This window comes from Pogoniulus pusillus, chromosome 30 (assembly GCF_015220805.1).
Source record: "Pogoniulus pusillus isolate bPogPus1 chromosome 30, bPogPus1.pri, whole genome shotgun sequence".
NCBI classification, from domain to species: Eukaryota; Metazoa; Chordata; class Aves; order Piciformes; family Lybiidae; genus Pogoniulus; species Pogoniulus pusillus.
The window spans coordinates 17,076,298-17,101,783 of NC_087293.1; the positions used below are offsets into that span (position 1 = coordinate 17,076,298).

General features: G+C 50.0%; 1 protein-coding gene across 3 annotated transcripts; it reads left to right on the plus strand.

Moving 5' to 3' along the window:
* The first annotated feature begins 38 nt into the window (after positions 1-38).
* Positions 39-25,173, plus strand: MED15 (mediator complex subunit 15). Of its 3 annotated transcripts, none has more exons than XM_064168333.1 (18): positions 39-202; positions 4,251-4,338; positions 5,248-5,299; positions 5,679-5,708; positions 6,280-6,495; positions 7,336-7,595; positions 8,477-8,839; positions 9,748-9,843; positions 14,563-14,682; positions 19,350-19,486; positions 19,791-19,918; positions 20,745-20,879; positions 21,231-21,294; positions 21,403-21,469; positions 21,891-22,051; positions 22,182-22,348; positions 23,530-23,628; positions 23,752-25,173. In XM_064168333.1, exons 1-18 carry the CDS (start codon positions 135-137, stop codon positions 23,883-23,885), a joined length of 2,385 nt encoding a protein of 794 aa, XP_064024403.1. In that variant the 5' UTR covers positions 39-134; the 3' UTR covers positions 23,886-25,173. The 3 variants fall into 3 exon arrangements, with proteins under 3 accessions (XP_064024403.1, XP_064024402.1, XP_064024404.1); XM_064168332.1 differs by having other exon boundaries at positions 41-202; positions 23,749-25,173; XM_064168334.1 differs by lacking the exon at positions 14,563-14,682 and having other exon boundaries at positions 42-202; positions 23,749-25,173.
* Positions 25,174-25,486: the final 313 nt, after the last annotated feature.

The window sequence follows — 25,486 nt, forward strand, 5'->3', positions numbered from 1 at the left end:
CGCGAGAGCCGCATGGCCCCCGCCGGGACTTCATTTCCCTCCGGCCGCAGCGCGCCGGAAACGGCAGCGAGGCCCTTCCGCGGTGTCGGGCGGCGGCGCGGAGCGGAGCGGAGCCGTAGCAGCGCTCGGCAGGCATGGACGTGACCGGGGCCGAGACCGACTGGCGCAGCACCAACTTCCGGCAGAAGCTCGTCAGCCAGATGTGAGTGCGGGCTGCGGCCTCGCCGCTCAGTAGGCCGCAGGCGGGTCTCGGTCTCTGCCGGAGGGGCTTCGGCGGCTCCCGCTGCCCCCGGGGCCGCCCAGGTGGCTGTGTCCCACTTGTCTCTGCTCCTCAGCGAGTCCTTTCCGGTCCTCCTCTTGTCTGGGTTCGCCTGCAGTCCTTGCTGTTTCCCCCGGGCCTTTCTGCCGTCCCACAATGAGTGGCCTCGTTACAAGCGTTGGGGGTAGCCAGACCTGTTCTCTGCCTTCGTTTCTCAGACCCTCCTCCCCTGCCGGGTTCCTCTTCCCCAGGAACGCTGCCTTCCTGTCCCGCTTGACAGCATCCGCTCTAGGGCCAGACCTGCCCTATTTCGTCCTGTGGAAAGCATTGTTGCTGTCGTGCATACAATCCTAAAATGGTTTAGGTTGGAAGGGAGCTCAAAGCTCAGCCAGTTCCAACCCCTTCCATAGGCAGGGACACCTCCCACTAGAACAGGTCACTCAGGGCCTCATCCAGCCTGGCCTTCAACACCTCCAGGGAGGGAGCAGCCACAACCTCCCTGGGCAACCTGTGCCAGTGTCTCACCACCCTCACTGCAAAGAACCCTTTCCTAACATCCAGGTTCAATCTCCCCTCTGCCAGTTCAAACCCATTCCTCCTCGTCCTGCCATTCCCAGACCTTCTCAATAGTCCCTCCCCAGCCCTCCTGGAGCCCCCTTCAGATCCTGGAAGGCCACTCCAAGCTCTCCTCCAAGCCTTCTCTTCTCCATCCTGCACAGGCCCAACTCTCTCAGCCTGTGCTCACAGCAGAGCTGCTGCAGCCCTCTCAGCACCTTTGTGGCCTCCTCTGGACTGGCTCCAACACTTCCACGTCCTGCTTGTGCTGGGGGCTGCAGAACTGCACCCAGGACTGCAGGTGGGGTGTGAGGAGAGCAGAGCCAAGGGGCAGAATCCCCTCCCTTGCCCTGTGCCCACACTTGATGCAGCACCTGACTGTTTAGGACGAAAATGAAACAAAGATGTTGGTTTCCAGTTCAGCTTTTTGCCTTTCCAGTTGTCATTCATGAAAGAATCTCTGTACTTGAATTGCTGCTGCTCTGCCTGCTTTTTTCCAGTTGTAGGGTAAAGGAAACCTTCCACCAAAAGGTGCTTGTTGCAGAAGTGTTACTTCAGTTTCAGAGTGTTGCTTCAGTGCTTCTGAAGTAATGTGGACATCCCTGTTTATGTATGCCTGAAAATCTTGATCTTGCCTTATTGCTTATAAGAGTCACTATCTAAAAGCAGTCTTCTTTCAGCGATACCTAACCGGTTGCTGTGGGTCTGCTGCCTAGCTGTGGGCTTTGCTGTTTCAGAATTAAGCTGTGATGGTAGTCATTAAAGCAGTACAATAATGTGTGCTTGTCAGAGCTATGCAGACCTCCTTGATGCTCAGAGATTGTTTTGCTTACTAACGTTTTCTGCCAGGTCGTTTCTCTTGTTAGGTTCATCCCTTGTGCTTTTTTTTCCTTTCCTCAAAGCAAGCAACCCAAACATCCTCGAGTGCTGTGTAACTTTGAGGAGATTAATACCAACAAGCTGTTGCCATCTGGATTTCAGGGTTTGGTGTTCTGAAAAGGATGTGATTCATTATTTGGTGTCCTTAACTCCATGCTAAAGCTCTCACTATTTTTCAAAGTGGCTTTCCCAATCTTCTGGTGTAAATATTTTTATGTTGATTGCAGATGAATATGTAAACAAAGAACAAATTGATTTTTGTTCCCTTCCTCCTAGTCCAAGCCTTTATTTGGAATGCTAACAGATAGGACATAGACTGCTGGGAGTGGTATTATTGGTAATGCAGATGGAGTCATTATGAAATGTCTTTGAGGTTTCTAGACCATCAAAAGTAAATGGTGGATGGATGAAAAAGCAGATAACTTCTTTGCTGTGGACTTGTTTTTCCCAGGTCCCTACCTCCTGGTACCACACTGGTCACTTTAGGACAGCCAGTTCATACTACCTACCTCTTACCTTCTTTACTTGCCCCCTTTTGTTCTTCTGCCTGCTCTGTTCCTGGTGTAGAGTGGTGTGGATCTGGGGAGCAGGGAGGGTTCATGCAGGCTAGAATCCCCAGATGGAGATTCACAGAATCATAGAACATCAGGGGTTGGAAGAGACCTTGAAAGACCTTCGAGTCCAAGACCCCTGCCAGAGCAGGGTCACTCGAGCAGGTCACAGAGGAGTGTGTGCAGGCAGGTTTTTAGTGTCTCCAGAGAAGGAGGCTGCACAACTGCCACCAGACTTCTTAACTGCTCTGAGAGATCTGTGCCGTTTGAATCTGCAGCATTCCCTTCCTCCTGAGCAGGGTCACAACCTTGATTGCTTTTCTGTACAACAGGCATGCACTCTGCCAAAACCAGCTCGAACATCAGACGTTCTTTAGGTGGCTCTGTGAGTGGCTGGATTTGGGAGGCAGCCTTTCTGAAAGGGGAAACGTTAGAAGGGGAGGTGCCAATAAAGACTTGGATACAGTTTCTTCCTCTGCAGCAGAGCTCCTTCCTGAGCAGCTCACTTGGAGGCTTGTTTGTACATGGAGGAGTGGCTCTTCTGCCTTCTGTTTAGATTCCACTTCAGTTTCAGTAACCTTCATGTATAAACAGGGTTTTCAGTGTCTGCCAGACCACAGGAGCAAGTTACCGTGAGAGAGCCTCGCAGCGTGTAGCTGTGCTCTGCTGCCTTCTGCTTCGCAGACTGCAGCAGGTTAGCTGTGTGCTGCTGGTTGGCACCCTTAGGAAGGTAAGGGTGTGAGTTGTGGCAGGCTAAGCTCCTGTATTTTAAGTCTGTAGCATCTACCCTTCTCACTTGTGTGGTGTTGAATTAGCTCAGGAAGCTGATGTAGCTTCCTGCTCATGCAGGCACCATTCCTGCTGCCTGGAAGAAAACAGTGATGCCCTTTGAAGTCAGTGGAAATGTTTTATGTGGGGTAGCTGCTCATGCAACAGCAGTTACTGAGAGGTGAGTTGCTGAGATGTTAGCTGCAAGGTAAAAGTATTTCTTGGTAACTTGTTTGTGGAGTTTAGACTGCAGCTGCTAGGCTGTGTGAAAGCAGAATGGGTTTTGAAGTGAAGTGTTTCCAAGGGGAATGCCCAAAGGATTTGTATAGGGCTGTTCACCTGACCACACTCCTTGCTTCAGGAGGTCTTTGTCTTGTTGCATGAGTCACAGCTGAGTTGATACTTTGTGACCTGCTGAGAATGCCCCTTCTTCTCCATTCACGCCCTTAGCAGTGGGTGCTTTCTCTGGGTTTTTTGGTTTGTTACTTATTTCATCTTGTATGTTCAACATCCCATCCAGAGGGCAGATCTGGATCCAGTTTGCTAAAGGTGCCACACAGAAAGGACAGCAATCCCTCATGATTCTAGCTGGTAAATGGGGAAGAACAGTCATGGAATTGAAAGCTCTTTATTACCAAACCTGTTCTCTTTCTTCCCCTCAATTTACCATCAACAGAGTCTTTTCATCTCATTGCTTCACCTGCTGCTTTCATGTTGATCATCCCACCCTCTCCCTGCCCCTCTGCTCTGCCCCTGCTCCTATTTGATATTCTCACTTACTGGGCAAATGTCACTGCCTTTAGGCAATTCTTTCTGCATATTTTTTCCCCAATTCTTCTCCTTTGTGTTTAGAGAATTCTTTTGGAAATGCCTGATGCTGGCCAGGCTCAAGCCCATTGTTCAGCAAACATGGATTACGTGAATCCTGTCATTCAGCCTTCCTCAGATGAGCAGGTCCTGGTGTTTTGTCAATAGAATGAGGTGGTGCAGTAGTGCCTTGCTTAGCAGTTCTTGAATTTCTGCAAAGAGTATGTCTGCTGTCTTTTAGAAGTGAGTTGACATGTTAAAGGGTGACAGTTTGTGTAATGTGTGTGGTGGGATTTCAGTTGTTTGGTTGGTTTGGATTTTTTCAACCTGTCAATAGGAGGTGAAAAGCTGTTTTGCAAACCTTCCTAACTCAAAGTGGGTTTTAATGTCTTCAGTTAATACCCAGCCTTTTTTTCCCCTCTGTTTTTCAGTGATGAGGCCATGAGGAAGGCTGGTGTTGCCCATAATAAGTCCAGCAAAGATATGGAGAGTCACGTGTTTATGAAGGCCAAAACAAGGGTAAGGCATCTCTCTCTGTTTCCAGAAGTTACTGGGGTGCCACAAGAAGGCTGGAACAAGCCACAAAAGAGCAAACCCAGTGCACTGGGTTCACTGTCTGCTTGGAGCTCAGGGTTATGCAGCGTGTTTGATTGTTGTGTGCTGCTTCCTGCTTGAGGGGCAGTGAGGTGTTCTGCATCCAGTCCATGTATGAAACCGGACTTTGGTCCAAGGCTGCTCTGCTGATGCCACCACCAGTTTGGTGGTGAGGAGAGGTGAAGATGTCACTGGAAAGGGTGTGCCAAGGGTTAGACCAAGGAAAGTGCTGTGGTTTCTGAGAGCCTGGTTATCAGGTACAGTCCTGACTCCACCAAAATGGAAGCTGCTTTTCTGGAGCTGTGTTAGGAGAAATCAGGTGCAGTTGCTGTCTCCAAACATGCCACAGGAGGTAGAACTTGGTGACAGCTCTGTACTGCTTGCAGGTGAGCTGGTAGGTTCATGAGTGGGCAGGCTGGCAGAGTCCTCTGCAATTCTATCACAGAATTCTTAGCCACTCTGAGCCTGCTTACTTGCCAGACTGCCTGACTTGAGTCCTTGGCCTGCGTCACCTCCATACACCAAGAACTTGTCCTAAGAAGTGACAAGTGAATGTGGTGGTCTCTAGTTGTGATCACATGTAGTGATCCTGTTAGTCTGCCTGTCACTGAGCTTCCTTGGAGTACGTTGTGGCTTCCTTAGCCTTCTGATGCCAGCAGCCACAGTGCCCAGTCAGTAAAATCTCAGTTCCCGAGCAGACTGCTTCTTGCAAGTGAGCTGCTCTGAAAAGCCCCAGACACACTACAGTACAGACTGTTCTCTCAAGGAAGAATACTGAAGAATCAGAAAGTGGTTTGGATTTCCTCTGCTGAAGTGCTCCTTTTGCCCCCTCAGGAGGAGTATCTCTCCCTTGTGGCCAGGCTCATCATCCATTTTCGAGATATCCGTAAGTAACTGCTGCTTGCTTTGGCTTTTCTCCTCGGTGCTGAGCTTGCTCACCCCATCGTGACAGGCTTCATTTCTAAGTCCTGCTTTATTTACACAGCCACCAGTAACTGAAAAATCTTTGAGAAATCATGTAGAGGTACAGCTTTTCCCACCTGCCTAATTTCTTCCTGTCTTTTTTCCTTCTTCCCATTGTTTGTGTAGCATTCTGGTTAGCAGGCTGGCTTAGGCTGGTGCATTTTGTTAGAGCTGCAGTAGGCAACTGGGGGGTTGATCTGTAAATCATTCTAGGAATATGCTGTCTACAGGAAACATATCTGAAGGGTCAAATGTATGTGTGACAAGGTTAACAAAGGCAATTCATTATTCTTCTTTTGCAGACAATAAGAAATCTCAAGCCTCAGTCAGTGGTAAGAGTTCATTTTATTTCTTCCCCCTCCCTTTTGCCTCTTTGACTTTGCTTTTCCATGTGCCCAGGATTCAGATGGTGACAGTTGCCTTGAAAGGCACTGGATTTGTCCACTGCATAATAACTGTAATGTGCTGCAGGGAACTGTACAGCCAAGTGCCTGCTCTGGACTGAGCACTGCTGCTCTCTGTTGACATCAGGAGGAGGAGGCTACTTGGGCCCACAGTGGGACTCTTCTTGGGTTTTGAGGTGCCAAGCTGGATGTCCTCATGGACTTTTGCTGGCAGCTGTTTTGACTTGCACCTTCAGAGGTGGCTAATAAGTTCCTTTAATGTGTTTAGAGTCCATTTGGAACTTTGCATGGTGGAAGCACTTCAAGTATCTCCACTCTTTAGAGAGGCAAAGATGTGCTGCAGCCTCTTGGCTCTTAGGCAGGGCAGTGAATGTTAGATTCTTGGGGATCTGATCTGGGCATGGTCTGCAGCCAACAGGTCAGAGAGTGGATGATGGAGAAGGGAGTATTTTGGGGCGGCAGTTGCATGGCTGCATATTGGTTGCTGTTTTCTTTGTAGATCCGATGAATGCCCTGCAGAATCTAACTGGGGGTCCCCCAGCAGGGGCACCTGGAATGGGCATGGCTGCTCGAGCTCAGGGAGCACCAATGACTGGGATGAGTGGCCTTGGCCCAATGGGACAGCAGATGAGTCTCCCAGGGCAGCAGCAGCCTCCTGGAACCTCTGGAATGGCTCCTCATGGCATGCCTGGCGTCTCTACAGCGACTCAGCCCAGTAAGTGTTCAGTTTGCTTCAGATTGTTAGATCAGCTCTGTGGTGCACAGCTTTTCCAGAAGGAAGGGGTGTGAAAGAGCTTTCATACTGCTGGCTCAATCAACCAAGTGAGCTGCCGGAGGAATTGATTTCAAATACTGCTAGTGATGGGAAATGTCCTTGGCATGGTGAGGAACAGTCCAGCTGTTGTGTGAGCAGATGCTGCTTTTGTCTTGCAAGGTGTCAGCTACAGAACTCTGCTGTTGTAGGGCTCAGCTGTGTTTTCTGTGGGCACAGTGTTCCTGCAGGTGATCTCTGTGCATATTTTCTCCTGCATTTTCACCTTTTCACCCAGGCTGCTGACTCAGGCAGTGAGAACTGGAGGTTGGTAGTAGGAAGTGTCATTAGAGGAGAGGGACTTCTTACAGGGGCGTGTGGTGATAGGGCAAGGGGTAACAGTTTTAAACTGCCAGAGGGCAGATTTAGATTAGATACAAGGAAGAAATTCTTCCCTGTCAGGGTGTGAGGCACTGCAACAGGATGCCCAGAGAAGCTGTGGATGCCCCATGCCTGGAAGTGTTCAAGGCCAGGTTGGATGGGGCTTTAAGCGGGGCGGTCTGTTGGCAGGTGTCCTTCCCGTGGCAGGAGTGTGTGAAAGTAGGTGGTGAGGAGAGTCATTCCAGCTCAAACCATCCCAGGGTTCTGGCATTCATTCTGCTCTTCATGTACCTCTTCTGTTAGAAGCAGCAACAGGTCATTGATGACCTTTAGGGATTATCCTCAGTTCTTAGGAGCTGTCCTGGGTAGCTCTCTTGCACTCTTTAGGTTTCATGTTTTAAGCACAGTTTACCTTCTTTTTAGCCCAACTTCAGCTCCAGCAAATCGCTCAGCAGCAACAGCAGCAGCAGCAACAGTTCCAGCAGCAGCAGGTGGCTTTGCAGCAGCAGCAATTCCAGGCCCAGCAGTCAGCCATGCAGCAGCAGTTTCAGGTCCAGCAGCAGCAGGCGGCAGCGGCTGCGGCAGCCCAGCAGCAGCAGCAACAGCAGCAGTTGCAAGCCGTCCAGCAGCAGCAGCACATGCTGAAACTGCAGATGCAGCAGCAGCAGCAAAACCAACAACAGGTGATGACAAACAATTCCAGTGGCTGTGGAGATGATCTGTGCTCTGTCACTCATCAAGTGAGGCCTGCCTTGCCTGGAAGTAGTTCTACCTGTTATTAATTAGTGTCTTTCTACTTAAGAGTAGGACTTCAGACTGGCAACTTAATTGACAACAGTATTAATGCATCCTAGGGGAAAGGCTTAAGTCATTTGGTTGGTTTATTCTGTCACTGCAATAGAGAATTAAAACCTTTGTCTCCTCTTTATGAACATTGAGACAGTTTTCATGGCAATAAGAAGAGGGATGTAGAAGGGACTAAACCTACTTGCATGCCTCTGAAAATAGTGATTGGTTTGTCACTGTCTGAATTACGTGTTGCCACTGAAGATTGGACATGCCAGGCTGGATGAGGCTCTAGGCAGCCAGATCTTGTGTGAGGTGTCCCTGCCCATGGCAGGGGGTTGGAACTGGCTGATCCTTGTGGTCTCTTCCTACCCTGACTGATTCCATACGAATGTCTGTACACACATCATACGTATTATCCTTAGGCTCAAAAGCAGCAGAGGGAACTTCAGCTGTCAGGCTCCTGTGCAGCTTCTGGTAACAAGTGCTGATGCAGGCTGCTTACATTTGAAGAAGTGCATCTTAGCCCATTTATTAGAGGAGAAGCTGTGCTGGGTTCCTCTGTGCTTTTGAGAAGTGTCTTAGTAGCAAGATGAGCTTGTAATACAGAAACCATGGGCTGTGTGCTGTGAGTGGGTAGAGGTCAGCCCTTCCCTTTGGACTTAAAGCCTGCCACAGGATGTTGTAGGACTCTGTTTGCTCTGGGTTTCTGCTATAGGAGTAAGGCTGCTGTGGCATTGCTGGAGGCTTTAGCATCCTGGCTTTTCCTGCTTTTCAGATGCAGCAGCAACAGCAGCAGCAGCAACTACAGCGAATTGCCCAAATGCAGCAGCTGCAGGCAGCACAGGCTATGCAGGCACAGCAGCAGCAGGCGCAGCAGCAACAGCAGCAACAGATACCACAGCAGATACAGCAGCAGCCACCTCAACAAGTAATGCAACAGCAGATGCAACAGATGCAGCAGCAGCAACAGCAGCAGCAGCAACAACAACAGGTTGCTCAGGCACAGCAGCCTCAGCTTCCGCCACAGTCCCAGCCTCAACCCCAGCCCATGGTGTCTCAGCCACAGGCAATCTCAGGGCAAATTCCTGGCCAGGTTATGCCTGTGACTCTCACCCCACAGCAATTAAAAGCAATGCAGGTAAGGGCTAGTGACCAGCTGATTGTTCTGGTGGTCCAGGTGACCGTGATGGTCCTCTAGAGAAATGAAAAAGATCCTTGAGTTTTGCTAATAATGAAGTAGGAAAAGACAGAGCTTGTCAAGAGAGCTGTAGCTGGCATGTCATGAGTACAGAAAACACAGCAAGGGCTTTGAACTGCCTGGTGTATGTGACTGAAGGCCATGGTGGCTCTCTGGCATGCTGGCTTTGCTTCTGCTGCTATGTTTAGAGATCTTGGTCAAAGCTCCTGCCTTTGGGAACACAAAGCCAAGTCAGTTTTCACTCTGTTGAACGTCTTGCTGGGCCCTCCTGTTCATGGTGCACCTGTTTGGTCTCGTGCAGTCCAGTCAGCTTCTTCTGGGCTCCACATGTGGTGTTGAGCAAAAGCTGAGATGCCATCCCAAAACCTGCTCTCCTTTGGGCTTTGCTGGGGAGGAGTGGAGAGTTTGCTGCACTTGAGAAATTACTGGCCCCGTATGGATGACTGGCAGCAGCCCCTTTGTGCTTTGACCGGCTAAGACAGCAGTTACTTGCTGGGTTCCTCACCCTGGCAGCTCTGCTGATCGCTGGTAGGTACTTCACACAGTGTGCTTGAGGGGAAATACACATGTCTGTGGTTAACTGTTTGCCACAATGGTGATCTGCTATTGCCATGGGAAGACCTGGTGGTACAGGGAAGGCATTACAAGCAGTTGTTGGGTCTCGGGTGTGTAGTCTGTGGAAAGGCTGCTCTGAGTGTTAGAACCATCAGAACTTGCTTATAAAGCAAGCTGAGAAACTCTTGGAAGAGAGTGTGTATGTGGGGCTGGCCTCACCTCCACACCCTTTCTTGTGAGTATAATCAGTGTAGTGGAAACAGGAGTGTTGACTCTCTTCTTTCCTACTCAAGGTAAGAGCTCAGCTGGTCCAGCAGCAGCAGCAGCAGGCAGCAGCGGCGGTGCAAGCAGCTCAGGCCCAAGCTGCTCAGATGGGAGCTTCAGGGCAGGTAAGGGCCCAGGAGTCAATGTCACTAGTCCTAGGCAAGTGCATGCCAGAGGTGAGTGTGGAGAGGGCTCTCTGGGGACTCTCTGAGCAGCAGTCTGCCATTGGGCATCTCTTGGTGAGGGGGATTTGGGCTTCTATGCTGAGTCTCCTTTGCCTGGAGTCAGAGGCAGGATTTCGTTGACAACCTCTCTGCATGCTCTGTCCTGAGTAGGTCAGATCCTTGCCTGTGCTGCCACAGGACTGCACATCAGTGAGGTGCCCTGCTGTGCTGCAAGGCTGACTGTTGGTACCTGAAGTGTGTCCTCTTCTTCCCTTAAAATTTCTTAGGTGACTGCTTTGTTGTGTAAGCTGATTTTTGTACTGTGAATCTTTGCCTGCTCTCTTGACTCACCTGTGGTTTCCCTTCCATCTCCATGTAGTGTAGTGACCATCAAGAATAGTACAGACAATGAAATCTCTCTGCACTCCCCTTTCCATTCCTTTCACTCTCATTCTTTCCCTGAGTGAGATGGCCAGTAGATGTAGTTTGCTCTTGTTTTGGGTGTGAGTTGTGAAGAACAAATGGCTTGTGGCAAAAGTGTGGAGTTACATAAAGGAAAAAGCCAGAGAGTGCTGGGTGAGAGCTTTTGGCCTAACACAGTGTCCCTATCCTGCAGTACACTTCTACCCCAGTGCTTGTGCCTTGATGTGCGTCTGGTGTGAAGAAGACGTGGGGAAAAAAATTGGGAATGGCTTGAGCTGAATCTCTCATCCCATTTTGCACCAGAATATGACCTAGTCTCTGGTGGCTTACCTCTGTAATGTGTCCTGCTGAGGCACTTTACAGACGTGGGTAAGTACAGCTCTCAGCACTCTGGATGAAGAGCTGAGGCAGACAGAGGAGATGAGGTTGGCTAGGAGTGATGGCAGAGGTTTTTCAGAGCCAGCCATCCCCTGACTGCATGCAGTGTTGCCCTGCAGTGCACAGGTCATGCTAGGAGCCAGTGAGGTTCAGTTGGGAAGCTCTTTCACATGGACTGTGCTGACAATCGGTTCCTCAGTACACACCTCCCAGACTGGCATCAGGAATAGTGCTTTGTGCCATCCCCACTCTCATTTGGCCCACAGCCAGCACAGGATGCAAGAGCTGGGCAGTGGTAAGTAGAGTTGGTACAGCACTGGCAGCCATGCAGAATTCTGTGTCCATCTGAAACATGAATTAAAACCTCTCTTCATTTCCTAACTGTATTTGCAGGGTGGGCTGCAGGGCTGTAGGCTGCCTGGAAAGAGGCTGCCTTGCTGACTTCTTTTTTTTTTCTCTTTTTACTAACTTTGTGTGCTCTTTTCAACTCCTAAGCAGATGAATTGTGCTTATGTATTGTCAACTGACTTCTTGCCCCATTTAGTGACTTCAGGTGCCAGTGGCTTAACAGCACAGTGCATTTGAAAAGCTTCAAGTGGTCAGATGGTTACCAGCAGCATTTTAGCTTTATCCAGACACGTGCAGTAAACTACTATGTGTCAGAGAGAAAGTTCCAGACACAGGCTTTACTCCATTTGTGTTCATGCCATTGCAATATGAGTCTGCTAAAATTCTCTTGGGGCTGTGAAGTCCAAGACTTAAGTGGGCTTCTTGTCCTTGTGTGTGCAACTCCTGCATTTAGTACTTAGCTTTATGGTTGTGGCTGCCTACAGTATTACAGTGCAGCTTTCATGGTGAGAGTGATCTTGATAAGAAATTTCTCTCAAGAATAGATTTTACTTTGTATTCAATACTTCTCTCATTAGCCCCAGCACTTCTTAGTTTGATTCAGAGAAGCTTTTGTTACAGACAAACAACAGCCTAATCTTTGCTTGCTCCACTGAAACTTGGTCTCCAGAGGCTTTCAAACTGGGAATTCTGGTTGATAGGGCTGAGGTTTTCCTTTTCTGTGCAGTCTCTGTTCATCCTTCCTACACAAGACCATCCCAGGTTTGAACATGGATCCATGTGAGTTCTGAGGCTCTCAGAAGTCCTAAAGGCTTTCTGCAGGTCATTGTTACTCTCCCTGAGTGTGTAGCCCTTGTGGGTATGCAAAGCTGATAAATAAAGTAGTACCTGAGCGACTGGAGTGCTCCACAGGTGCTTACAGCAGCAAGAGAAAATCTGGAGTCAGTTAGAGTTAAGGATTCACAAAGTGCAAATCCCTGTGCTGGTGCAGCTCCTGCAGGCGCTCGGAGTGCAGGGTGGCTCTTGAGAATCATTGCTGCCTTGAGTGGAGGGACAGTGGCACAGGACTTCCACATGCCCACCAAAGCCTGCACATCTCTGGCATTCTGAATCTGTGGATGGTAAATGAAAGAAAATGACAGGTCCAGGATCCCAGTTGTTGTGTTCCAGCAGTGGGGTTTGTCTCGCAGCAGAGGGGCACTTTCTTCCTCTGCCTGCTTTCTGGTTTTATGGAGTGAGATTCTCCACCCTGTACGTTTGGATAAATGAGTTCCCCTTCAGGGAGGAGGATTTGCCTTCAGTGTAAATCTCTTTTGAAAGTACTGGAGCACTTGTGGTTATTTTCTGGTTTTAGACTAACAGGAGCAGCTCCTTCATGAACATGTGGCCTTGTGCAAATGTCCAATCTTTGGAGCCCCCTTTCCTGACTCCTTTGTCACAGGTTTCCTAGATGGAATCGTCTGGAGCATGGGAAAAACAGCTCACTTGTGTTCAGAGGGTGGAATCGGTGGTGCTTCTTTTATACACACATTTCAAGCAGCCAGAGGCACAGCTGCCATAACCTGCATAAAACAAAGAGCTGAGAGCCTCTGGAGCAGGCTTTGTCACGCTGGTGTTTGCTGGACACCCGCGCTGGGGAGGCAGTGCAACTCTTCACACTTGGGTGGTGCGGCAGGAGAAACAGGGCCGAGCTGGGACGGATGGATCACCCTAACACCCCTGGCTTTTCACAGGCTCCAGAGACCCTTTCCAAGGGTCTGAGCTGGGGTGATTGTGCCTGGAAGGATACAGGGTTTTTTCCTGCAGTTTCCCCTTTTGGCTCAGTTTGGGTTTCCTTTGGTTTGCCTGGTTTTGGTGGTTTGCTTTTGTTTTGGTTGCTGTTAGGGCTGTGTTGCTTCACCAGCTCTCGTGTTGACGCTGTAGCTCTTCACTGTGTAGCATCCACCTTGTGCTTTCGGGCAGTGCTGGGTTGTTGTTTGCTCGTTGTGGCTGCTGCATGCTGTGTGTATACATGTGCATGTGTGTGTGAGGACCGAAGCACTCTCATTCCTTTCCCCTTGGAAATCCTGTCTCTGACCATCCCTCTCTGCCTGGATGGAAAGGGATTGCATTGCTCTGGTGTTGTGAACTAACAGCTGTGCTGAATTTGACACTCTGCTTTTCTTTCTCAGTTACTGCTTTCCTTTCCCAGTCTGGCTCTGTTGTGTTTAATTTGGTTTATTTTTAACAGTTGTAAGCACATGCATTCTCTGATGCTCTAGAGGTGTGTTGCTGCCTGCTTCAGTCCATTCACATAAAGCACTAAGCAAGAATGCCCCAAACCGTTTGCTGGAAGGAGACTTCATTAACTCATAGGTTGGTTAGGGCCTGTGTAGGTTACTTGGGGAGAGAAAAAGAAGTAGCCCAGAGGACTTCCCTGTAGGTCTTTGAATCTCTTTTACTGACAGGTGAATCTGCCAAAGTTATCTGAATGCTACCTGAAAAACACACTTCATTTGGTGTAACATCAAATGCTAAGTAACAGCGAGCCATGCAAATAGGTAAGATTAAATCTGTGTGTCTCCTGCAGGCTGAGACTTCAGAAAGGTACTTCCAGACTCTGCAGAGCAGCGGAGGCCTAATTCTGGTTTAAAATGCAAATCCATTCTAATGTTAACCTTCATTATTGGATTGCACCTGAGGGTGTGCTCAGTCTACACATCTGTAGAATCAGCCTGAGTAAGCTTGTGGCAGATCATGGACTCATAAGAGACTATTTTAGCACAGCTTAGTAATAGAGGAGTAGATATTTGTCAAAATGAGAATATATTTGACTGATTCTGTGGGTTATAGGAGTCAGGAAATAGCTTTTTCAAAGCCAGGAGTCCTTTTTGCTGTCTCTGGCCTTGTTATGCTGTCACAAGTTAGGCTGGTCTGAAATGCTGCTTGCTGTGGAGCCTCTGTAGTGACAGCTCCGTTGAGCTGCTGCCGGTGCTTCTATAACAGAGGGTGGCAAATGCAGTTACTGCTAAAGCCTCTGAGCCCACAGTGGGGGAAATGCCTAGAGCATTGTACAGCTTCTTCCATGGAGCATTCTTGACAACAAGCAGCTACTTCCAAGAGTCCTGGACATTCAGAACGTCAGGCAAAGCACAGGCTGAGCTCTTCCTGCCAGTGACAGGAGAGCCTACCCTTGCCCCATCAGACTGAACCTACACAGCAGCTGCCTCCCCATACCCAGGCTTGATCAGATTCTGCCTGGATGTGGGTAGGAAAGAATCACAGGAGGTTAGGGGTTGGAAGGGACCTCCAAAGCTCATCCAGTGCAACCCCCTGCTAGAGCTGGATCACCTAGGGCAGGTGCCAGGGGCCAGAGGCACAAAGGAGGCTGCTGCCTGAGCTGTGTGCGGGGCTGCCCCGCAGAGGGAGGCTCACTAACCTGCCCTTCCCCTTCACGCTGCCCCTGGAGGCTGCATGTGCTTCTCATCCTGCCAGTGCACTGCATTTCTTGTTTTGCGATTACTTTTGTCTGTTGTCCCTCTGTCCTCAAAGATGATCACCGCACCTATGGCCCGAGGTGGGATGCAAATCAGACCCCGGTTCCCGCCTACCACCGCTGTGTCCGCCACGCCGCCAAGCTCCCTTCCTTTGGGCGGACAGCAAATGCCACAGGTACTTACTGAGCCAGGAGGCTGCGCGGCGTGTCTGGGGCTGGAGCGCTGCCTGCCCGGCAGGGGAACCGCACTTTGCCGTCAAGCAGCTGACTTGCTGGGCCTGCTCAGGGTACTGGGCTGCTTAGGGCTGCCAGGGATCCCTTCTCGTCTCAAAGCAGAGGTGTTCTGAGAGCTTAGGGTATCAAGTGAAGCATTTTTGAAGTGGGTCTTTAACATTGGAAAGGTTTTCACGTTGAGAATTGATTCAAGCCTGGAATTAGATCTTTGTGCTTTAGTCTGTGTCTGAACTCGACGAGTGCTCTGCAAGTCAGTGCTGCAGTGTGCTGGCTGGGCTGTGTCTGGCACCTTGCTGAAGTCCTCATGCTCTCCTTACTGGTCAGCTCAGCTCGTTTCAGTTTGAGCAGCTGCCTGACGTGGCATCAGGGACCAAGAAGAATGGAGCTGGTTTTATCTTTGATGGTTGTGTAGGAGGAGCTGCCAGAAAGATTCCAGTTGCACCTGCATCAGAGATGTACTCGTGTAGGTAGGCTGGCAGCACCCATCTGGCTGTGGCTGGAAGGTCTGAGGTCAGAGTGCTGCACAGGCCCGGTGCAGGTGCAGAGTTGTTGGTGACCTCCCAGTCCTGTTCTGCAAGCAAGATGTGTTATGCTGGGGGAGCAGGAAAGGGGAGAAGTGGAATGAAAGGTTTCTTGCCAGGGAGTCACGAAGCAGTCCTCTCTGCAGGAGTTTGCTGAGCCCTGTGTGCTTGGTGATGGTTTCAGAGCTGCCTTGCAATGGTGCTGGAACAGAGCTTGACTGCATTTCCTGTCTGTTACCCAGGAACAGTCTTCTTCCTCTAGATGCTCCTCTCCAAACCTAGCAGAAGGTGCAGTCTAAGCCCCTGGTACAACTGCATTTTGCTCACGGGTTCAATGAATGTTTTTTCATTCTTGCATTTTTGTTGCCTTTGCAAGCTTGTCCTGGGGCTGTGGAATGTCTGCAACTCTGCTTCTGGTGCTGCTGCATCAAGTAGGCACAGCCTTTGCTTCTCAGCAGTTTGCTGAGGCTTACAGTGACCAGAAAGATTCTGCAGAGCTACATCTGTTGTTTCTGGTGTTCAGATGGGTGGTGGCTTCAGTCCAGGGTACTGCTGAGCTGTGAAATGAAATAGAACCCAGGCCTAGCAGCTGAGCCAAAGGAGAATTTACTTTGAGCTTTATTTGCTGTGGCAGTTTATATAGGCTGAGACAATCACAGATTCACAGAATGCTTTGGGTTGGAAGGGACCTTGAGGGTCCTCTAGTTCCAACCCTGTGCTGTGGGCAGGGGCACCTTCCACTAGCCCACGTTGCTCAAGGCCTCATCCAGCCTGGCCTCTAACACCTCCCTGGGCAACTTTCCATCTTCCATGTAAAGTATTCCTGATGTTTGGCTTGATAAAGCCTTCCAGTAGATACTGAAGTATCAGACTGGCTTATATTTAGTATTTGAGTCATAACAAAAGACCTCATTTGACCATCCACTGTCACAGGCTGAGCTTTCGGTGGCATCAGCAAGTGACTTCATCGTCAGCAGCATGGCAAGGCCTGAGAAGCTGCTGCAGAAGACTGAACAACTGGAGAAGGCAGAATAAAGAGATTTGCTTATTGGAGTGCAAACGGCTCCTGAGCAGGTGGTAGCTCTGGATCAACACACATCTCTAGTGCTGGCTGCCAAAACATGTCACTTCTGGGCAGAAATGTTGTCATTTACACCTCTTCATTTCATAACATGCTTAAATTTATCTCACAGCTTCCTTGTCTTCAGAGCCTGTGCAGCTGATCCTCACTCCAAAAGTGCTGTGGTAAATATCTGGGTGTTTATTACTCATTTAAGATTCTAAGAGTAAAAAGAGTGTAAGAGGTAAGAAGGTAACCCTGAGTTACTATTTAAATAAAGCAAGGGCTGATGGCCTGGCTAGGAACATGGAAACCTGGCTCTGGCCTTGCTGCAAGCTCTGCAGCGATGGCATTAGGTCTTGCAAAGCAGCAGCATGGTGGCCTTGAACCCCAGGTTGCAAGATGGCAGGCAAGGCTGTGCTTACTGACTGCACACTGAATAGGGCAGGAGTGCAAATGCTTCTTTAGAGCTTCCTTTAGACTGGAAGTGTTGCTGCTGTTCAGTGTTACCCACCACTGCCTTGTTGCAGCCTCCTCCTTGCTCTTAGCTTCTGCCTCTTGTGCACTCTTGCTGCTGGCAGCCTCTGAAAAGCTCTGGCTGGCCTTACCCACTGAGTGTTGTCCCTTGCCTGTGGCTCAGCAAACTGCATTAGGCCTTCAGTCCATCCTCCAGCATGGTGTGTTCTAAACACCAAGAACAGCTTGCATTTGGTGGATATTAAGTGCAAGCCTAAATTTAAGCAAGGCTTCAGAAAATGAGGGCTTGGTGTGGTCACTGCAGTCACAGACTAAACTGGTGTTCAGTGGGCTGTGTGGGCTGGCCAGGAGGGTGCTTGTAGATGCAGAAACTCTCATCCTGCAGTGAAAAATGATGTGGGTTAATATATATGACATTAGATATATAACAAATAGATGTGTGTGTATATATGTATAATATAATATAGTTTTATATGGGTAATAATTAATTATATATAGGGAGGTTTTATATATATGTGTGTGTGTGTGTGTGTGTGTCTAATACACTGAAGATCCCAGGCTCACAGGATGTTAGGGGTTGGAAGGGACCCAAGGAGATCATCAAGTCCCACCCCCCTGCCAGGACAATCCTACCTAACACAGATCACAGGGGAACACATCCAGACAGGCATTGAAAGGCTCCACAGAAGGAGGCCTCACAGCCTCTCTGGGCAGCCTGTGCCAGGCTCTGGGACCCTTACAGTAAAGAAGTTCCCCCTCGTGTTGAGCTGGAACCTCTTTTGCTGCAACTTACACCCATTGCTGCTTGTCCTATCCCAGGGAGCAGTGAGCAGAGCCTGTCCCCTTGCTCCTGGCAGCCCTCAGATACTTATACACATTTATCAAATTTCCTCTAAGTCTTCTCTTCTCCAGACTAAGCAGCCCCAGGTCCCTCGGCCTCTCCTCGTAAGCCATACCCTCCAGTCACCTCATCATCCTCGTAGCCCTACACTGGATGAGGGGTAATGAACTGGTCACTAGCCAAAATGGAACTTGGAGTTGAATGAGAAGCCATATGGAGTTGAACAGAGTTGAAGCTCCAGAGGAGAGGGGTTTTTAATTGATGCTTTAGGGTTTGGGGTTTTTGAAGCCCTTTTTAGCGCGAGTCAGTTGGGAAGAGCATTCTCTGGAAGTTGAAGATGCATTTAAATTCACTGCAAACAGTGAAGAAATGGAGAGCTGAAAGCATCTTTAGACCTGTTCTGTAAGGAAAGGATAACCTGAAATGATGATGCAGCAAATAAACTGCTTCCAAAGAAAAAGGGCCTAGGCTCAGAACTGCACACTTCTGAGTGCCTCTTCTTGAAAGCACTGCAGTTCTGCTCACTATCAGACATGAGCAGAGCTGTGAGGTTTCCAGGCCTCCTGCAAAAGAAGGCCATGCAACATTTCATTTTTGAAGGTGCTGAATGCCCTGGCTGGGGTGGGGGGGGAGCTTAGATGCATATTCAGCCAGTGACTGGGGGCCAACAGCAACCTGCAGTGGTGGGGAGGTGGCTGGTATTGGTGGGTTTACTGGCACCTGTGGTTTAGACTGGGGGAAACAGTATTTGGGCTCCAAGGTGCTAATCAGTGCCTTAGAGGATGCACAGGTGGCTTAGTCACAGTAGGTGACTGAGTTTCTTTTGGTGTGTTCCTATGTGTAGCCTCAGGCCATAAGAACTCTCCAGGTGTCCTCAGCATTGTCACCTAACGCCTGCACCGCTGCTCTGTGCCCCTGGCCACCAGGCAGGCCTTTTTGTTTGGGTTGGGGTGACCAGAGGGAAAAACGTCTGTTAGAGCATCTGCCTCTGGCCTTTGACAGGGTTCAGAGCAGGCTGAGGGCATTACCCAGAGTTTGGTGCCATCCTAGTAGTGCTCTCAGTGGCCTTTTTGTCCTGTAGGCACACCTCAGCATTCTCCAGAGGCCAGACAGACACTTCATTTTGATTTTCCACCCAGCCATGCAGTTTGGAGTGTTTCTATCTCCACCCAGATTTTCAGAGCTGAATATTTGACCAAGATATTGGTGCTTTGGCTTACTTTAATTTCCTTTCCTTCCTTTCTCCTAAAGAAAAGCAGTCAGGAAGCTACAGTCAAGCCTGACAGACCTTTGAAGACTGCAATTAAACCATCAAAATAAAGAGTGTTTATGGCAGCCAAGTCTCAAGTTAGAACTGTTTTTTCTTCCTGCTTCTCTTTAGTTCTAACAGAGCAGTTTTTTCAGATGCTACTTTTGACATTTGAATTGGAACAGAATGTTTTGGGAAATTAAACCAAATTATTACAGAGTTACTGAGTTTGTGTGCAGCTTTAATGGTTGTTTGTAGCAAAACTGAGGTGAAGTGCAGCCCTGAGAGCCTCAGGAGTGATGCAGGTGGGACTGTCACTGTGGGGGGAGGAACAGGGAACTAACATTTCATCTCTTGTAGGCCTGAAGAGCATCTTCTCTCCATAGGTAAAGCCTTTTAGTTAGGTTCCCATCCTCTGCTCCCCTTTGTTGTTATTGATCTTCTCTTTTGGCACGTTTCAGGTCAGCCAGAACAACATTACCATGATGTCATCCCCATCTCCTGTCCAGCAAGCTCAGACACCCCAGTCAATGCCTCCACCGCCACAGCCATCTCCTCAGCCAGGCCAGCCAACTTCTCAGCCAAACTCCAATGTCAGGTGAGCCAGACTGCAGCTTCTGAGGGCTGCTGGCAGTGCCCTAAGGGTGAGGGTTTGAGAAGCACTCAGTGTCTCTTACTCTCTTTCCTCTGGAGCAAAGGCACACTAACTGCAGTGAGAGCAGGGGTAGGATTGTGTCAAACACACTCCAAATGCCCCTGTTTGAAATGAACCTGTGCATGAAATCCTGACCAAGGCTACCAGCAGAGCTACAGATGGACTTGCTGACAGCAGGTCTGCTCACAGGCTGTCCATGTTTCCTTGACAGAGCCTGGCAGGTTTGATTTTTATGCTTCTTTTTCAGCTCTGGCCCAGCTCCATCACCCAGCAGCTTTCTCCCCAGTCCATCTCCACAACCGTCCCAGAGCCCAGCAGCCGCACGAACACCTCAGAACTTTAGTGTCCCATCCCCAGGTCCTTTAAACACTCCAGGTAAATGATCTGAGAGCTGTGCTGCAGACTGGAGGTTTGGGGGTGTCTTGGAAACTCTGGCAGCTCCCAGCTGATGTTATTTGGCACAGAGCAGGCAGCAGTGCAGGCAGCAAACCTGCCACGTGCACCACGCAGCACTTCAACGTGGGCAGGTCAAAGCCAGATTGGGTGATGCCTTTTCTGTCATTGCTGAATGCTGCAGTGGGTTCTTCTAACTCCCCCAGTCCTCTGAGAAAAGAGTGGCCCTTAAGTTGGTGGAGCAAATTCAGAGAGGCATAATGAGCCCTTGGTCCCATGCAGGAAGGAGCCCTGAGCAGCAGCATGCACTTGGGACAGGCAGCAGTCTGCTTTGCTGCAAAACACCTTCTGGGTGTCCTCTGACACTTGCGCTCTTCTCTCTCCCAGATGCAACAAGCACTTTCTGGTGCTGTGACTGGAGGGAGCAAACTGGCTCCCTCTCAGCCCAATGTTGTGTGGGCTGCAGTTTGGAAAGCACCAACTTGAGGAGAACCTCAGCAAATTCAGTGTCTTGATTTGGTGTTTAATGCACCAGAGTGAAGGCAAATGGGGGTATGAAACTTTGGACCTTCTCACAACAAAGTGGAGTTGCTGTTCTGTCCACAGGGTGTGTTCTTCCTACACCAAGAGTAGAGGGCTGGATGAGCAGCCAGGCTGTGCTGCAGAGCATCCAGCTGTGGCTTTGCATATTGGATGTGAGCTGTGCTTTGAGAGTGGCACATACCAGATCTAGGCTCTGAAATGAGAGCATGTTCTTCTGCAGTGCCTTTTCTCGCCCCTCTGACATGCAGTCTTCAATTCTTGCCAGGAAATCCAAATTCTGTCATGAGCCCAGCCAGTTCCAGCCAGTCAGAGGAGCAGCAGTATCTGGAGAAACTCAAGCAGCTGTCCAAATACATCGAGCCACTGCGGAGGATGATCAATAAAATAGACAAAAATGAAGGTGAGCTCCCCTGTGTCGGGTCAGTGGTCTGCTGGAAGCAGCAGTGTGCTGCCTTTTGCAGTGCCTTCTGTGCCTTTTCACCCCTGGAGCAGTGAAATGCAATTGCTCTTTCTTGCCTGTAACTCTGAAGAGTGGCAAAAGTCCTCAGTCTTAACTTGCTGTCAGCTTTCTTTTCCTTGGGATATTTTTGAGGCACGGTGGCTGAACTGATGATGAGGTGAAAGGTCTTTGGTCCTCACCACTTCTCAGCAGACCCATCTTATGTTTCACTTTTAGCAGTGGTCTGTGTTTCTGTCTGCCAGGATGGAGCTGCTCTTGTGGTCAGTGTTTGTGTCTCTGGTACTGTTTCAGATAGGAAGAAGGACCTGAGTAAAATGAAGAGTCTCTTGGATATCCTGACTGACCCTTCAAAACGGTAACAGTTTCTCCTTTTGCTGGACATCAGCTCCTTAGCTCTGCAGAGGTAGAAACACTTCAGCCAAGGTGACCATTTTGCAGTGATGAAATTTCTCCTTTCCTTCAGGTGCCCTCTGAAGACACTGCAGAAGTGTGAAATTGCTCTGGAGAAGCTGAAAAACGACATGGCTGTGGTGGGTAATGCTTGGTGCTGGCCTGGTGCTACCTTAGAGCTGCTGCCAGTAGCTGAAGGGATCCTGCAGGAAGGCTACAGAGAGACTTGTCCTGAGGGTGTCTAGAGCCAGGCCAAGAGCAAATGGTTTATGCTGAGGCAGAGCAGGGTTAGAGTGGAGCTGAGGAAGAAGTTTTTCAGTACGAGGGTGGTGAGAGCCTGGCACAGGCTGCCCAGGGAGGTTCCTGCCTGGGGATGTTGAAGGCCAGGTTGGATAAGGCCTTGAGCAGCTGAGCCTAGTTGAGAGGTGTCCCTGGGCATGGTGGGGAGGTTGGAGGAGATGAGCTCTGAGCTCCCTCCCAGCCTGAGCCAGTCTAGGATTTAATATTACAGGTTTATTTTTTCATGGTGATTGAAGGCAAGAGGCTTCTCTTGTGTTTTAGCCTACTCCACCACCTCCCCCAGTGCCCCCCACCAAGCAGCAGTACTTGTGCCAGCCCCTCTTGGATGCTGTTCTGGCCAACATCCGTTCGCCGGTGTTCAACCACTCTCTGTACCGCACGTTCATGCCAGCCATGACTGCCATCCACGGGCCGCCCATCACGTACGTAGTGCTGCCCCCCCGGGCTGCCTGCCCGGCTGCGGCTGGGCTGCGGACCGCTGTGGCTTGGGCCCTTCTTTGCGCCCTGCGCGGCGCTGCAGCCGCGCTCTCAGCTGGAGCTCTGTGTCGGCAGGGCCCCGGTGGCGTCCCCTCGCAAACGCAAGTACGAAGAGGACGAGAGACAAACCATCCCCAACGTCCTGCAGGGAGAGGTCGCCAGGCTGAATCCGAAATTCCTGGTGAACCTGGACCCTTCCCACTGCAGTAACAATGGCACAGTCCATCTCATATGCAAGCTGGGTAAGCAAGGAGAAGCTGAAGGCTGAGTTCAGCAGGAAGGGCTGGGCTTGACTCTAGCAACAAACCCTTCCCATTTGTAGCAGCCTTGACTCTAGCCAGCCTCTGACTTGTGCATGAGCTCTGTGCTTGGCACGCTCAGAGCACTGCTTACTCATGGCACCCTGCACAGCCTGCTCCAGGGCACACCTGGAGATTTCCTTCACACTGATTCCTTCCATGTACTGAAGGTGCAGTTGGTAATCTCCTGGAGTACCTCAAGGCTCACTTTTTCCTAGCAGCAACACCACAAATTAACCAGATTGGAAAAGACCTCTAGGACCATCCAGTCCAACCTATCACCTAACCCTTCTGCTTCACTAACCCCTGGCACTAAGTGCCTCATCCAGCCTCTGCTTAAACACCTTCTTCCTGGTTTCCTTGCTACCTCCCTGGACGTGCTCAAGGCCAGGCTGGATGAGGCCTTGAGTGACCTGTTCTAGTGGGAGGTGTCCCTGCCTATGGTGGGGGTTTGGAACTGGCTGAGCTTTGAGGTCTCTTCCAACCTAAACTGTTCTATGGTTTGACCAGTACTGGCATGCAACAACTGTTCTGTCTCCAAGAGCTAGCTCAGAGCTAGGGAAGTGGCAGTTCTGCTATCTTATAGAGCAGCTGTGTGTTCAGATTGCATTCAGATGGAATAATCCTAAAGCATGAATATGCTGTTAGCACCTTTGCTCTTGGCAAAGAGATTCTTGCCTCCCCTTTTCCTTTGAGAAATACAAGCTGGCTTTGTCCTGGAGGTGTTCAAGGCCAGGTTGGATGAGGCCTAGGGCCACCTGGTTTAGTGGAAGGTGTCCCTGCCCATGGATGACCTTTAGGGTCCCTTTCAGCTCGAGCTACTCTCTGACTCTATGAATTAGTACCTAAAGCACTTGGTTTGCAGATTTGAGGTGTCTGAACCAGGCTAGTTCAGCTGTGGGGAGGTGGGCAAGGTGCAGAAGTGTTTGAGGGCTCTTTGCCAGGCTGCTCTTCCAAGACTGAATGTTGTTGCAATGAGCAGGGAGCTTTACCTCCCAGTTCAAATGGAGGGGTGCAGCCTGGTGTCTTGGGCTTCAGAGGCTTAGCAGCCCAGCTGAGCTGTGCAGCCCCCCTCTGTCTGCACAAGGAGTGCCTGCTTCTGATAGGCAGTGTTTGCGTTGCAGATGACAAGAACCTCCCTAACGTGCCTCCGCTGCAGCTCAGTGTGCCAGCAGACTACCCAGAGCAGAGCCCTCTGTGGATCAAGAACCCCAGGCAGTATGGTAGGATTCCAGCAGGGCTTTTCCTGGGCACGGCAGGGGGGAGATGGCAGCACTTGAGCTCGGAGCTCGTTTTGCACTTTGCCAGTTACTGTAACTGTGTCTCTCTGCTCTTTCTTCCAGCAGCCAACCCCTTCTTGCAGTCAGTCTATCGGTACATGACCTCCAAGCTGCTGCAGCTGCCCGACAAGCACTCGGTCACGGCGCTCTTGAACACCTGGGCGCAGAGCATCCGCCAGGCCTGCCTCTCTGCCGCGTAGCAGCTCACTTCCTGGCTCGGGAAGCAAGCGAGAGGATCTCCACAGCTGGCCTCTTCCACCTGCCCCTGCAGAACCACAGGCGTCCTGGGAGGGCACTTCACAAGAAAGAAGCCTTAAGGTGTTCTGTTCCTAGGTGCCAGGTTCAGTAGAGAACCTGAGTTTAGACTTTAGCTTTCCTGCTTTTTATCTTCTGCCTTTGTGGACTTCTGCCAGCATTTCCAGATCTACAAACTGTGTATATATGGTTTTTGGGACTGTATTAGGATGAGTTTTTATTGTCTTCTTAGAGAAGAAATTATTTGTGGACTTCCTTCAGGGAGTAAGGAGATAATGTCCTCATTTGCTTCCAAGTTTGCTCAGTGCCAGTGGTCCTTTCACACTGTTTTGTGACCTGATACTGCCCCAGAAAGAAATCAGCTGCAACTAGAATGTGTTTGCAAACTTCAGTGGTTGCAGGAATCTTTTTTACCTATTAGCTTTGCCCAGACAGGACAAATTTACAGTTTTTTAAAGGCAAGAGGTGAGGTAAATCTGGATAATGAATACTTGGGAATGGGGAGCCAAAGAGCAAAGAAGTATTTTATAGCTTATTTTAAACACTACTTTGTATAAGTGGTTTTTGCTTAGCATGGACCACAGGAATGAATTGAGAGATGTTAATGTGCACCCTTAAAAACTCACCAAGTGTGGGGGTGAAAAACCCACCAGTGTCAAGCCCTAGCACCACCAATCAGTCCAGCAGCCTTGCAGCACCTCTGGCAGCTGAGGCAGCTCAGTGAAAATGCTTCTGTGCTGCAGCAGTTTGCTTTTAACGGGGGCAAACCCAACAACCCAGCTCAGGAGGAGAACTGACAGCTAAGGCTTTGTGCCTTTAGGCATGGTGGGCACCACTCAGCAGCTGCTTTGTGGCTGGGCACTTCTAATGCAAACCTATGCCAGGGGCAACTCTTACCTCCTGCAGAGCCTGATTGTTTTGTTTTCCCTGCAGCTTCTAAGCTGCTGGCTCTCAGTTTGGTGGTGCAGGATCTCAGATGTTCCCATTACATCCTGCTCCACCTCCCTGCACTGTGCAGCAAACCTTCAAGAGTAGCTGTGCTCTCTTACAGTAGTGTCAAGAACCTGCTCTGACCTTTGTCAGCCTGTGTGGTGTCAGCAGTTTTAGGACGTTTTTAAACGTGGGTACTTAGTAAGCACTGAGTGAGGCAGCAGAGAGCTGCCACTGTTTTGTACATGAACTAATGCAGCCTCTGTTTGTTTCTAGTGTAATAAATTCATTCTTCTTCCTGCCTGCGCTGCCTCACAAACCACTCCTGCTGGGGGGCCTTGGGCTCCTTTGCTCTGTGGTAAGTGGAAACTCAAAGCCTGGGCTGCATCACGTGCAGGATGGGCAGCAGAGGGAGAGGTGGTTCTGACACTTTCCTCTGTTGTGGCAAGACCTCACCTGGAGCAGTGCATCCAATTCTGGAGCCCTCAACACAGCAAAGGCAGAGCCACAGAGGTGACCAGGAGGCTGGAGCAGCTCATCTGTGAGGACAGGTGGAGGGAGCTGGGGATGTTCAGCCTGGGGAAGAGAAGGCTTCAGGGATACCTTAGAGCTGCCT